At 40.2% G+C, this 14,403-nt stretch overlaps 1 protein-coding gene across 12 annotated transcripts in view; it reads left to right on the top strand.

The window, feature by feature from the left end:
- The window catches only part of CRIM1 (cysteine rich transmembrane BMP regulator 1), a 244,272-nt gene that overhangs the window by 131,311 nt on the left and 98,558 nt on the right, over nt 1–14,403 (top strand). For all 12 annotated transcript variants that reach the window (XM_064277211.1, XM_064277210.1, XM_064277201.1 and 9 more), the window contains one exon: nt 1,089–1,210. In XM_064277211.1, the coding sequence (XP_064133281.1) occupies nt 1,089–1,210 (122 nt within the window). The remainder of the gene's footprint in view (nt 1–1,088; nt 1,211–14,403) is intronic.

Below are 14,403 nucleotides of genomic sequence, written 5' to 3'. Positions count from 1 at the left end.
CTGCTAAAAGGTTCTAGTGGAGCTTCCAGACTGAGACAGGCTGCGAAGAAAGGCCTGGCAATCTACTTAAGACAAATCCGCTAATGAAGTGCTATGGAGAACAACAATTGATCTCATTATATATGGGGTCTCCGTGAGTTACGCTGACTTGATAACAGCTAACACCATCTTTTCTAATGGCAGCTAACAACTATAGCAACATTTCATTGTAGCCCATCAGTGTCAGGCAGTTGCCTGCATTTTTCTCCTCTTATTTTACCTGCCCACACTTGTTGTGTTTCTCTGTTCAGGCAAGTCTTGCAGCAGAGTTGAAGGTAAGGGTGAGAAGCAACAGAGCTAGCTTGCAGTTCACTGAGCACCTACTTCATTCATGCATGTGGAGAGAAATATGCGCATGATAGCTTAGATGTTCCAAAAATCAAGACTCCCAGCTTTCAAGAGAGGTGTCACAGTTCTTTTAATAAATCTCATGCCCTTTATTTATAAAGAGCTCCTCAGCCTTTGATCAGAGTCTTTCTTCTGATATTATATACAATTATAAAATGAATGTGGCTCAAGATGGGGGTACTACTAGAGACAAAGCTTTTCTATGAAAAGCCGGTAACTTGACAGTCGAAAGAAGAATCAAAAACTCTGAAAAACACCTAAACATCAACAGCAACATGAGGCTGTTTAAAAATGCAGGAGCAAACATTCTGTATTGGCTCATGCAGGCGTCACTGGTGTCCTGAGTAATACAATACTGTAGGCATGTAAAGGTGGCCCTGAGTCATCAAGAAAATGTTCTCATGCTCAGTATCGGTCTGGTTAAGTAAGAGATGAAGTAATGCATTTTAGAAATACCTCTGTCGAAATGGTTAAAAAAAAAAGTTTTTTTTAAGTGTTTATTAAGGAGATGCGCCTTAGTTGTTTAGAAAACAAATCACGTTAGAACCCCTCACGCCCCGGTGACGCCAGATAAACAAGGCAGTGTGATATGTATGTAGGCCAGTTACTTTGCCACAACCACTGCCACTTTGTTTGTGGTCTCCTGACTTCTGTGTTGTTGTTTATTCATGGGGTTTTCCTTCCCTTTTCTTTGGTTTCAGATGCGAGTGTCTCTCTGGCTTATGTGGTTTCCCCGTGTGTGAGGTGGGATCCACTCCCCGCATAGTCTCTCGTGGAGATGGGACACCCGGAAAGTGCTGTGATGTCTTTGAATGTGTTAATGGTATGTGGGGTTCTCTTGTTCTCAGAGAGTGCACATTTGTGCAGGAGGAGGAGGAGTGGGGAGGGCTAAACCTAGCTGCTTCTGCCTATTTAAGGCAGGGAATGTGCTCGGAGACTTGCAGAAACTCACTCAGAAAGGTTTGCTCAAGAGCCCACAGCATAGTAATGGGTGTTAGGACAGGGGTCACCATCCCATCCATCAGAAAAAGAATTTTGGAAATGTAATAGCATATTGCATGAAGCCATCATGCTCTGCTGTGTTTCAGTATTTCAGAACTGTTCAGAATTTCAGGAGAGGATGGTGGAACCTGTAATTACATTCTTTCTGCCGTCATTCAGCTCCCATCCCATTGCTGTCAGGAAGTAATCTATGTAACTAAAAACACACTGGCGTTAGCACAATTTGAAACAGAAAAGACGTTGTTCATCTAGTTCAGCACTTTCCCACTTTAAACATCTTTGGCCAGTGTTTGGTCATTACTGCTGGCCTGCCTTAAGCTTGACCCTTGTGGCCCAGAAAAGAATTCTTCAGTCACAGGATTCCTTCCTTTCACAAGACAGTTTGGTAACTGTAGCTTGAGGAAGTGACATGGCCTTCATTGAATTTGGGCGGCTAGAACGGGAGAGAACCTACAGTGTGGCCCCTCCCTTAGCATTTTCAGAAGGAGAAGAATAAAACCTAAGCAAGTGAGATACCAGTAATTGGCAGTATTATTTAGATAGTCAGTACTTGTACACACAAGGAAAATGGAGATGGATTTGGACAAACACAACAAAATGACAGAGAAACATTCATATTAACTACTACTGCCTACAAGAATGCAGGGTTCAGAGGGTTTCCTGCACATAATCCTAAATTCTTTCTTCCCCCACAAGAAAGGGTTATGTTAAAGTTGAGTCTTGTTAATTATGTCCTGTGGTTTTGGGGCCAGTGGCCATGTGTTTTTTTCGTTTTGTTTTGAAGAAGTACTTGCAGTTTGGCCTCATGGTTAAGGGAGAACACAGACTGGAACCAAACAACCTCAGTTTGAGTATTGGGTTTCTCCAGTTACTAGCTATGTAACTTGGTCTTCCTGGCCCTCAGTTTCTGCATCTGTAAAACAGAGTTAACGGTAAATTAAATGAGGTATTATATTATTATATGGGAAACACTTGGAATTGTACCTAATGTGCAAGTAGTCCTTATTATGTGAACCTCCTGTGTGGATAGTGAACTAGCATTTCAGGGCGATGGAGAAGGTGAGGTGAACGTCCTGACTTTATACGTACAAGGGCTTTATAAAAACCTAATAAATACAGGCACACCTGGGGGAAGGCTGCAGAGAAACTTCTGTGTGCACAGAATCTCTTCTCAATGCTTCGCCCCACCCATGTTATTATCCAGCCATTAGTAATATCTGCTGAACACCAGCAAATGGCCACGCTGACCTTTTCTCTCTGGCACTGCTGCAGTTTAAATTATTATAGGTGATATTCTGTGAATACTTTCCCACACCATTTGAGACCAGAAGAGTCTCCTTACCCTCAGCTCCCCTGACATCTCAGATACACTCATCACTCTGTGCTGTAAGCACTTACTTTCATGCCTGTGTCCCATTCCAGAATATGACCTGACAGGACAAGGAAGCATGTCACATTCACCCTTAGGTCTGTGGATGTTAGCACATTATCTGGCTCTCATAGGACACCCAGATTTTGTTGACTGAATGATTGAACTTGTGAGTGATGTGGTTTGTATCATCCTGCTTTCTTCTAGAAGTAGCTGTTAAATACTAGCCCAGAGAGAGGTTACTTTGTGGGAGTTCTCCATCTTTGATTGCTCTACACTTTAATCTCAAGCCATCTATCCCCTGGAAATACTACCCCTAGTAATAAAGTTTGCTGCTGTCTCCTCTGGGTGAGGAAGAGGGGTGCATTTTTTCTGCTTGCGTCTTGCTGATAGAAACCCGAGTCATACCTTTTTTATCAGGACGTTAGCTGAGGTGCCTCCAACCTGAGGTGCCCCAGACAGCTAATAACTGTTCCCCACCCCAGCGGCCTTGCATTAATGTTCAGGGCCTGCCCCCATTGGTAGTCTCACCTGTTACAGGAATCCAACCTCAGGATCAGAACTTCCATCTGCCATGTGAAAATGTTCAGACAACAGAGCACAGTCACAGTGTTGCTGGTGGTTGCTTCTTTCTTCTCACTGTAAACTTATTGGGTGATTTTTGTTTCTTGTCCTGCTGAAGCATCTGTGTTACTATATTAGTGATTTAGTTATAAATGAGACTGGAAACTATAACATTATCAAGACTCATAATTTTACAGAATCAAGTTTAAAGACATTCTGCCTCCAAGTCTTTTGACTGTGTTTTACTTCTTTTAACGTATGTATATATACATACCTTTCTCTGTTTCTCCCTCCCCCTCCCTTCTCCCTCTGTGTGTGTATATGTATATACGTATGTGTATATGTATAACTTCATATGTATGTATGTGTGTGTGCGTCTGTGTATACACAAACACATACACACACACACACACAGAGGCATACCTCATTTTATTGCAGTTTGCTTTATTGCACATTGCAGATAACCACATTTTTTTACAAATTGAAGGTTTGTGGCAATCCAGTGTTGCAAGTCCATCAGCACCATTTTTCCAACAGCATGTGTTCACTTTGTGTCTCCATGTCACATTTTGGTGATTCTTGAAATATTTCCAACTTTCATTATTATTATATCTCTTATGGTGATCTGTGATCAGTGATTTTTGATGTTACTATTGTGATTGTTTGGAGACACCACAAATCGTGCCCAACCCATATAAGACAGTGAACTTAATAAATGTTGTGTGTATTCTGACTGTCCTACTGACCAGCCTTTCCCCACCCCTCCATCTCTCTCCCTCTGTGTGGGCCTCCCTATTCCCTGAGACAATATTGAAATTAGGCCAATTAATAACCCTCCAATGGCCTCTAAGTGTTCAAATGAAAGGAAGAGTCACACATCTCTCACTTTAAATCAAAAGCTAGAAATGATTAAGATTAGTGAGGAAGGCGTGTTGAAAGCTCAGAGAGGCCAAAAGCTAGCCCTCTTGCACCAGTTAACCAAGTTGTGAATGCAGAGGAAAAGTTCTTGAAGGAAATTAAAAGTGCTGCTCCAGAGAACCCACAAATGATAAGAAAGTGAAGCAGCCTTATGGCTGATATGGAGAAAGTTTTAGTGGTCTGGATAGAAGATCTAACCAGCCACAGTATTCCTTTAACTTAAGTCACAGCCTAATCCAGAGCAAGGCCCTAACTCTCTTCAATTCTTTGAAGGCTGAGAGAGGTGAGGAAGCTGCAGAAGAAAAGTTTGAAGGTAGCAGAGATTGGTTCATCAGGTTTAAGGAAAGAAGCGATTTCCATAACATGAAAGTGCAAGATGACTCAGCCAGTTACCCAGAAGCTCTAGCTCTGATGGAGGGAGACGTACATGCCTGCTAACACAACATCCACTCTGCAGCCCATGGATCCAGGGGTAATTTTGGTGTTCAAGTCTTATTATTTAAGAAATACATTTCATATAAGGCTGTAGCTGCCATAGATAGTGATTCCTCTGATGGATCTGGGAAAAGTAAATTGAAAACCATGTGGAAAGGATTCACCACACTAGATGCCACTAAGAACGTTCGTGATTCATGGCAGGACATCAAAATATCAACATTAACTGGAGTTTGGAAGAAGTTGATTCCAGCCTTCATGGATGCCTTTGAGGAGTTTAAGACTTCGGTAGAGGAAGTAACTACAGATGTGGTAGAAATAGTAAGAGAACTAGAATTAGAAGTGGAGCCTGAAGATGTGACTGAATTGTTGCAATCTCATGATGAATCTTTATCAGATGAAGAGCTACTTCTTAATGGATGAGTAAAGAAAGTGGTTTATTGAGATGGAATCTTCTCCTGGTGACGATGCTGTGAACATTGTTGAAGTGACAACAAAGGATTTAGAATATTACATAGAGTGAGTTGATAAAGCAGTGGCAGGATTTGAGAGGATTAACTCCAATTTTGTAAGAAGCTCTACTGTGGGTAAAAATGCCATCAAACAGCATCGCATGCTGCAGAGAAATCTTTTGTGAAAGGAAGAGTTCATCGACGTAGCAAACTTCGTTGTCTTATTTTAAGAAATTGCCGTGGCCACAACAGCCGTCGGCAACCATTACCCTGATCAGTCAGCAGCCATCAACATCAAGGCAAGACCCTCCACCAGCAAAAAGTTTATCTCACTGAAGGTTCAGATAATGTTTAGCATTTTTTGGCAATAAAGTATTTTTTAATTAAGGTATGTGCATTGTTTTTTAAGACATGATGCTTTTGCACACTTAATAGACTACAGTATTGTGTAAACAGAACTTTTCTGTGCACTGGGAAGCCAGAAGATTTGTGTGACTCGCTTTATTGCGACACTCGCTTTATTGCAGTGGTCTGGAACCAAACTCGCAGTATCTCCGAGATATGCTGTATATCCATATATGAGCCCATGTATATATATGTGTATAAATAGATAGACAGACAGACATGTATTTACCCTCCAGTACCCTGGGAGAATCGTGCTGTTTTCGGAAGGTCACCATTAGGGAATATTGTATATCAAAGATTCATTATCATCACCTAGAAAAGCAGAAGTCTGTTATTTCACCTATGTATTTTTTGTGTGCCTTGCTTATCCACAAAGGATTTGAGGCAACTTTACAGTGAGAACAGATACAATAACATACTGGTAAAATATTAATGAGAAAAGAGAATCAGAACCAAAGAGTTGTAAGTGAAAGTGAAAACCAAAAGGAGGAGCCCACATATACGCAGGCATACATGTCTATAGAGCTGCTGGAGTTAAACGTTAAGCGTAAAATTAGTCTTCCAGCCTCCTGGCCATCAGAGAGAAAAAGAAGACAGGGTCACATACACAATTCTTACTTTCAGAGGAAGAGAAACCTACTGGACAGGACGACGCTCCCTGATGGAAATTTCTCACGTGGAAATGAAAAAAGGGAGCGCGGAATGATGAAGTGGGTCATGTCCTCAACTGTGTGAATAACACAGACACAGAAACGAGTTTCCTGTGGGTGTTCCTCCCAAAAAACAAAATACTGAAATGCAACTCAGTGAAAGCGGTTCTAAAAGATCAGTTAGATACACGGAACATAGGTGCCGGGAGCGCTGTCTCTCAGTTTTGAGAGCTCTGCACCACGCAGGAGTAGGTCCAGCTCAGGAGGCAGGGCGCTGAATGTTAGCATAACTAACCCCAAATGCAGACACTGGGACTGCATGGTGACTTCGGTTCCTGAGCTGCCACCCGTGATCCGTATGCTTACATTATTTTTTCAATAAGGTAAGCGTTGAAGTGACAACACAAGTTTAGAAAATGTTCACAGAGAATTCAAGTGTTCTGAGTTTTGAAACACTAGCCTAGATGAAATGATGGAACATTCCCCGTAAATATTACTTCTCTTTGCCTGTTTTTTCCGTTCGTTGTTTTGTGTTGCTTTGCAAACTAGATTGTGACAGTTTGTGACTTTGTTTTCTGGCAAGAGCCTAAAGAAGGGCTTGTGAGTTGTCGATTCAGTGAGAACCCTGTTGTTCTGATTGAGCTCCTTTTAGATGAAATGAGAAGTCCTCCGAATCATCGGCTAGAAGTAGCCCTCCAAAGCAGTGATGGGACAGTCTCAAATCTCCTTCAAGAAACAGTTGTCTATCTGCTCCAGCCTGCAAACAGATGTTTTTCCCGGAATCAGCTGGAGCTGAGTAATGACCTCCGCCTTTATGTGGGCATGTATGTCCTTGTCATAATGCCTCCATTGTCTTACAGCTGCCCAATGCTCTCTCTCCTGGAGGCATTTGGGTTTGAAATCCCAGGTACAGAATGTGGAAATAATCATTTGCTTACTTAGATGTCACCAGTTGTCCAGTGTCTATACAGAAAAATCTAAATAAAACAGAGCATCTTGCTTTGAGTATCACAGCCAATAACTGACTCTTCCAGCATGCCCAGTTATAAAGTGTTCTTCAAGTAAGGAAACGAATTAGTCTGTGGCGTTGTATTATTGAATATAAACCGGGTAAAACTACCAAAAATACATGGAGCTTTATAATATTTAAAATGGAGCCTTTTCTTTATGACAGGCCATTTAGCAGGGCCAGATACTCAGTGAGGCTAGTCCACATTCACATCAGTGAGAACATGTCATCAGTATAAGATGAACGTGATCCCCCTGTTCCCAGTGGCACCAGGACTAGTGGGTGTAGGGAGCTCGTGTGGGGAGCGCAGGGACAGCGGTGTCCCTTGCATACAGCATCCAAAAACAATTTCTTGTGGTTAAGATGCAAGTTCAGGGGAAGGGGGACCAGTATACAACTCAGCCTGTTTTTGTGCCATTCAAAATTGTTGTCCAAAAACACTGTCCCTGCCATGCTCTGATCCTTGCAACAGTGTTAAAATGCAGATTCTATGTGAACATAATAACTGGGAGGCCTTATTAAGGCCATGTTGTCCAATGAATAATCAGTTCCTGTTTTATTCAAACATACATAAAAGGTTAATAAAAATTAGAAATAATCTTATGTTGACCCTGCCAGAATTTTCTAAGATGCAAACATGTAAAATTGACCAATCACAGGAAAGCCATCATTATGCAGTCTATTTAGAAGAAAACTGGTACAAAAATATTTATTAAGAGCCCATTGTCTGTATAGTAATAAAGCTTGGTAATGTTACTAGGGACATAACTGTTACTGCTACAGTAACGGAGAGAACCTGGCACTTTGAAAGAACTATGGCTTTCATTACGTATTTGTTGGACACCCATTGTGTTCCCGGGGCCATCTGAGGATAACTTTGCTCAAGAGTGATAAAATCCTTTATAAGTGTTGTTCATTTTCCCTTATCCTGAAATAGAATCTGCTTGGTGTATTCTAGCGCAAACCCTCCCTGCTCCCTACTGCATAGAAAAAGTTGTTTTGTTATTGTCCCCCCCCCCCACTTTGGGTCTTTGGTGTTGTTAGGTGCCATCGAGTCGGTTCTGATTCATGGCGACCCTGTGTGCAACAGAACGAGCCCTGCCCAGGTCTGTGCCATCTTCACAGTTGTTGATATGGGTAAGCCCATTGTTGCAGCCACTGTGTTAGTCCTTCTCATTGATGGTCTTCCTTTCTTTTTATGACTTTAGCAAGCATGTTGTCCTTCTCCAGGGACTTGTCCCTCCTGATAAGATGTCCAAAATGTGTGAGATGAATTCTAACCATCCTTGCATCTAAGGAGCACTCCAGCTGTACTTCTTCTAAGACAGATTTGTTTGTTCTTCTGGTGCTCCATGGTATATTCAGTATTCTTCACCAGCACCATAATTGAAGTACATCAGTTCTTCGTCGGTCTTCCTTATTCATTGTGCAGCTTTCACATGCATGTGAGGTGATTGAAAACACTATGGCTTAGGTCAGGCGCACCTTAGTCCTTAAAGTGATATCTTTGCTTTTTAACACTTTAAAGAGGTTTTTTGCAGCATATTTGCCCAATGCAGTATGTCTTTTGATCCTTGCCTGCTGCTTCCATGGGCATTGATTATGGATCCAAGTAAAATGAAATCCTTGACAGTGTCGATATTTTCTCTGTTTGTCATGATGTTGCTTATTGGCCTTTGGAAGCCAATATACCCTGCCTTTGTGAACCATCAGTTTGCCTGTGACTTATGGAGAGATTCTTAGACATTTCCCATCTACCTCTCTTGGCTTCTGATATCTACCCTCTTGCTTCCTGTACAGCTCAACCACCAGTGAAATGAGAACAGAGGCAAGATATTAGCCATATCCTACTGAGAGGTTGAAAATAAAAAGCAATGGAAGTCTTTTTGGTTTTTGTTTGTTTGTGTTTCCTTCACTTTCATATTTGATACAGAGTTCTACGTTTTAGTCTTTTCCTTAGCTAAAATTACATACCTGTCACCATCTGCCAATCAGCATAATTTGGCAGGCAGTAGAGTTTATTAGCAGTCTATATTGTAAGGCTTATTTTCAGAAGTTCTGGAATATATTAAAGAGTAAAGGGAAGATTCCAGAACTTGAAACATAAAATTTAATTGAGCAGACACAAAACATACAAAAATCACTAAAAAGACACTTTTATGCACCTCTTCATTGAGAAGTACAAATTACATAGTAAATTGTTTCTTCATGATATTTTTCTTTTCCACATCCACTTAAATCTTCATTTTATAGACATAGTAGCAGTCTCTACAGGGTTCGGAGATTTACATCTATACCCCAGCATGTGAAGTAATTGGTCATTGCTCCTCAAAGATCACTACCAGGCTTTTTATCATATACTTTCACGAAGAGTCTCTATAAATTTCTCTCAGTATCAGAGATTTCATTATGTTGTGTGATTTTTTTTTTTTTTTTTTTTTACCCCCAAAGGATTGATTGTGTTTTCTAGGGTGTGTTTTTTTGAGCCTTCTCATCTTTCTTAATTCCACTCCCTTGCCCCCTGTCTTTAGCTACTGACACCTAACTGGCCCAGTCCTCCCAACAGTCTCTTCCCTCCCCACTAAGCTTCTAGACCACCTCCCTTCCCAGGCAAGACCAAGTTGCCCTGGAGCAGCTTCATTCATAACCAGAATCTCCTCTCAAATCCTGAACCAAGACTTGTGGCTTTACCCAAATGGTGGGTGTGGTCAATTGACTCAACTAAGTAATTAATATGGATTGGTTACAAATTTTATTTTATTTTTCAGTTTGAATGGATGTTTACTTCGAATGGATGTTTACAGTAGCACTTTGCTGTGCTCCACAACATGCAGTTTTGATTTATAAAAACACTCTATTTTCTACACTTTAGAATTTGTGGTCTAGCTATTTTCTTTCCATCACAGCCCGGATTAATATGTTGACTATAAGTGTGTAGAAGATTTCTGAACTATTATACAATGGTTCTTTTTAACCTAACATTCCTGGAAAAAGGATTGATAGACCCAAGTAGATCGGTTATTACGAAAGAAGATCACATACACAGGTACTGCATGTGGGAGCATACACAGCTCGTACTCGTCATGTGACTTTAAGCAAGTCACCTAATCTCTTTAAATTGCACTATTAGGAGATTAATAACTTGCCCTGTCTTCCCAGCAGGGTTGTTGTAAAGTCAAGTAAGAAAGTAATTGGCTTTAACTACAATACAAATGTAAAGTATTTTTCAAATTCAAAATGCAGTGGAAATCTCTGAAATTACATCAAACAGGGAAGGCGAAATATTAAGCAGTGATGTGACAGACATAAGAACCCATGAAAGATGTGCATAATCCACATTTACCATCTTAGTGAACAGGGTGCAGTGGCTCAGAACTTTCTTCAGCTCAGGGATACTTTTTTTTTTTTTTTTAATTTAAATTTTATTTATGCTTGAGCCCGTGGTTGCAGCTACTATGTCAATCCATCTCATTTTTCATCCTCTTTTTTGCTGACCCTCTACTTACAAACATAGTGTCCTTCTCTGGGGACTGGTCCCTCTCTTGATAATATGTCCAAAGTACATGAGACGAAGTTTTGCCATCCTTGCTTCTCATAAGCATTGGGGCTGTACTGCTTCCAAGTCAGATTTGTTGGTTCTTCTGGCAGCCTGTGGTATATTCAATATTCTTTGCCAACACAGTTCTTCTTTGGTCTTCCTTATTCATTGTCCAGCTTTCACATGCATATGAGGTGATTGAAAACACCCTGTGGCTTGGGTCAGGTGCACCTTAGTTCTTAAAGTGACATCTTTGCTTTTGGATACTTTAAAGAGATCTTTTTGTGACAGATTTGTCCCATGCAATGTGTTGTTTGATTTCTTGACTGTTGCTTCCATGGGCTTTGATTGTGGTTCCAAGTAAAATGAAATCCTTTACAACTACAGTCTTTTCTCTATTTATCATGATGTTAATTATGAAAAAAAATTTTTTTTTTTAATTTATTGGGTCAGTTTTGAGGGTTTTTGTTTTCTTTATGTTGAGGCATAATCCATATTGCAGGCTGTGGTCTTTGATCTTCATCAGTAGGTGCTTCAAGTCCTGTTCCCTTTCAGCAGGCAAGGTTGTGTCATCTGCATATTGCAGGTTGTTAAAGAGTCTTACTCCAATCCTGATACTGTGTTCTTCATATAGTACAGCTCCTTGGATTATTTGCTCAGCATACAGATTGAATAAGTATGGTAAAAGGATACAACCTTGACACACACCGTTCTTAACTTCAAACCACACAGCATCCCCTTGTTCTGTTCAAACAAATGCCTCTTGGTCTAAGTACAGGTTCTACATGAGCACAGTTAAGTGTTCTGGAATTCCCATTCTTCACAATGTTACCCACCATTTGTTATGATCCACACAGGCGAATGCCTTTGCGTAGTCAACAAAACACACATAAGCATCTGTCTGGTATTTTCTGCTTTCATCCATGGTGCATCTGATATCAGCAGTGATATCCCTTGTTCTGCACCCTCTTCTGAATCCAGCTTGAATTTCTGGCAGTTCCCTGTCGATGTATTGCTGCAGCCACTTTTGAATGATCTTCAGCAAAATTTTACTTGTGTGTGGTATTAATGTTACTGTTCGAAAATTCCCACATTCTGTTGGATCACCTTTTTGGAATGGGTACAAATGTGAATCTCCTCCAGTTGGTTGGCCAGGAAGCTGTCTTCCAAATTTTTTGGCATAAATGAGTGGGTGCTTCCAGAACTGCACCTGTTTGTTGAAACATCTCAATTGGTATTCCCTCAATTCCTGTAGCCTGGTTTATCGCCAATGCCTTCAGTGCAGCTTGGACCTCTTCCTTCAGTACCATTGGTTCTTGATCAAATGCTACCTCAGTGCAAATGGTTGAGGGTTGACCAGTTCATTTTGGTCCACTCTGTGTATTCATTCCATCTTATTTTGATGCTTCCTGCATTATTTAGTATTTTGCCCATAGAATCCTTTGTTGTCGCAACTCGAGGCTTGAAATTTTTCTTCACTTCTTTCAGCTTGAGAAGTGCCGAGTATATTCTTCTTGAGTCGTGCCAGATCAGCAAATGAAAGTCCTCAAAGCTTGACTCTAGCCACGTCAACTTTGAGAAGGGAGCTCCTCCCCAGCCATCTTTTTTGAGTGCCTTCCAACCTGAGGGGCTCACCACTACATCCACTGCTGTTCATAACATTGGTTTTCTAATTTCAGCTCTTTGCATATTTCATTATAATACTTTACTTTTTCTTCTTGAGCCGTCCTTTGGCATTTTCTGTTCTGCAGTTGTACTTCGTTTCTTCCCTAAGTTTTAGCAACTCTACTGCATTCAAGAGCAACTTTCAGAGTCTTTCAGAGATTTCGAAATCTTCGATTTCTTCATCTTTGTCCTTAGTAGTTGTTGTGTAAATTTGAATAATAGTCATAATAACTGGTCTTCCTTGTAGGCGTATGGATATTATCCCATCACTGACAGCATTGTACTTTGGGATAGGTCTCGAAAGGTTCTTTTCGATGATGAATGCTATGCCAGTCCTCTTCAATTTATCATTCCCGTCATAGTAAAAAAAAAAAAAAAAATTTTTTTTTTTTTCCCCGTCATAGTAGACCATATTAATGTCCAATTCAAAATGGCCAATACCAGTCTATTTCATCTCACTAAGGGCCAGGATATCGATCTTTATGCATTCCATTCGGTTTTTGAAGATTTCCTGTCTTCTTAGATTCATACTTCATACATTCCATGTTCTGATTATTAATGGATGTTTGCAGTTGTTTCTTCTCATTTTGAGTTGTGCCACGTTAGGTCCTGAAAGCTTGACTGCATCCACATCATTAAGGTCGGCTGTACTTTGAGGAGGCAGCTTTTCTCCAGTTGTCTTTTGAGTGCCTTCCGTTCAGATCACAGCTCTATGATCCATTTCGAGTTAGTTTTTATACATGCTAGAAGGTGTATTAATCCATTTTCATTCATTTGCATGGGGATATCCAATTGTTCCAGCACCATTTCTTAAAAAACTGTTCCCTCACTGAATTGTCTTGGCAATCTATCAAAAATCAATCAATATGAGAGTTTACTTGTAGACTCTAAATTCTCTTCCATTTACTTACATGTCTATCCTTAGGCCAGTCTCATGCCACGGTGACTACTATAGCTTTGTAGTAAACTTTGAAATCAGAAAGCGTAAGTCTTCCAAATTCTTTTTCAAGATTATTTTAACTATTCTGGTTGCCTGGCATTTTTTTAATGCATTTTCTGCAAAAAAAAAAAAAAAAAAAAAAGCCACCTGGGATTTTGGTAGAGATATGTTGAATCTTAGATGGATTTCGGAAGTATTCCCCCCTTCATATATTAAGCCTTTCAGTCCATGAACAGCAGCTGTCTTTCCATTTATTTAGATATTCTTTAACTTCTTCTAGCAGTGTTTTGTATTTTTCAGTCTGCAGGTCATAAACTTCTTTTGTTAAATTTATTTAAAAAATGCAACAAAAAGCAGCCCGAGTCACTGGCAGTCACAGTTGGATGTTAAACCAGCCTTGCATTCCTAGAATAAATCCTGCCTGGTTGTGGTATATAATCTTTTCACATGTTTCTGAATTCAGTCTGCTAGTTTTTGTTCTGTTTTTTGTTTTTAGGATTTTTGCATCTTTATTCATAAGAGATACTGATCTGTTGTTGTCTTGTGATGCCTTTGTCTAGTGGGAATACTTTTAAATCAGACGAAGTTAGAGATGAGGAATGGATTTAGGGAAAGTGTTTCAGGGCAGAGAAAAATGTAAAAGCTGTTGGTATCATGATAAAAATTCTAAATGTGGGGCTGTCAGTCCTTAGCAAAACATAATGTTGAAACACAGTGGAAAGAGCTCATGATTTTAATTACATGAGCTAGTGTGTTTGCTTCTATCATTTGTTATATGTGTGACTTTAGGCAAATTACCTACCATTCCTCACTTCTACACTTAGTATAATAATTTCCTCCCCCCCCCTTTTTTTAATTGTACTTTAGATGAAAATTTACAGAGCAAACTAGCTTCTTATTAAACAGTTAATACACATATTGTTTTGTGACAGTGGTTGCCAACCATACAACATGTCAGCATTCTCCCCTTCTCAACTTCGGATTCCGCATTACCAGCTTTCCGGTCCCCTCCTGCCTCCTCGTCCTTGACCCTGTGCTGATGTGCTTATTTAGTGTGGTTTTCTTTTAT

The sequence above is a fragment of the Loxodonta africana genome, chromosome 26, assembly GCF_030014295.1.
Source record: "Loxodonta africana isolate mLoxAfr1 chromosome 26, mLoxAfr1.hap2, whole genome shotgun sequence".
NCBI lineage: Eukaryota > Metazoa > Chordata > Mammalia > Proboscidea > Elephantidae > Loxodonta > Loxodonta africana.
The sequence above is the reverse complement of the archived record's forward strand: the minus strand, read 5'-3'. Positions and strand labels throughout refer to the sequence as shown.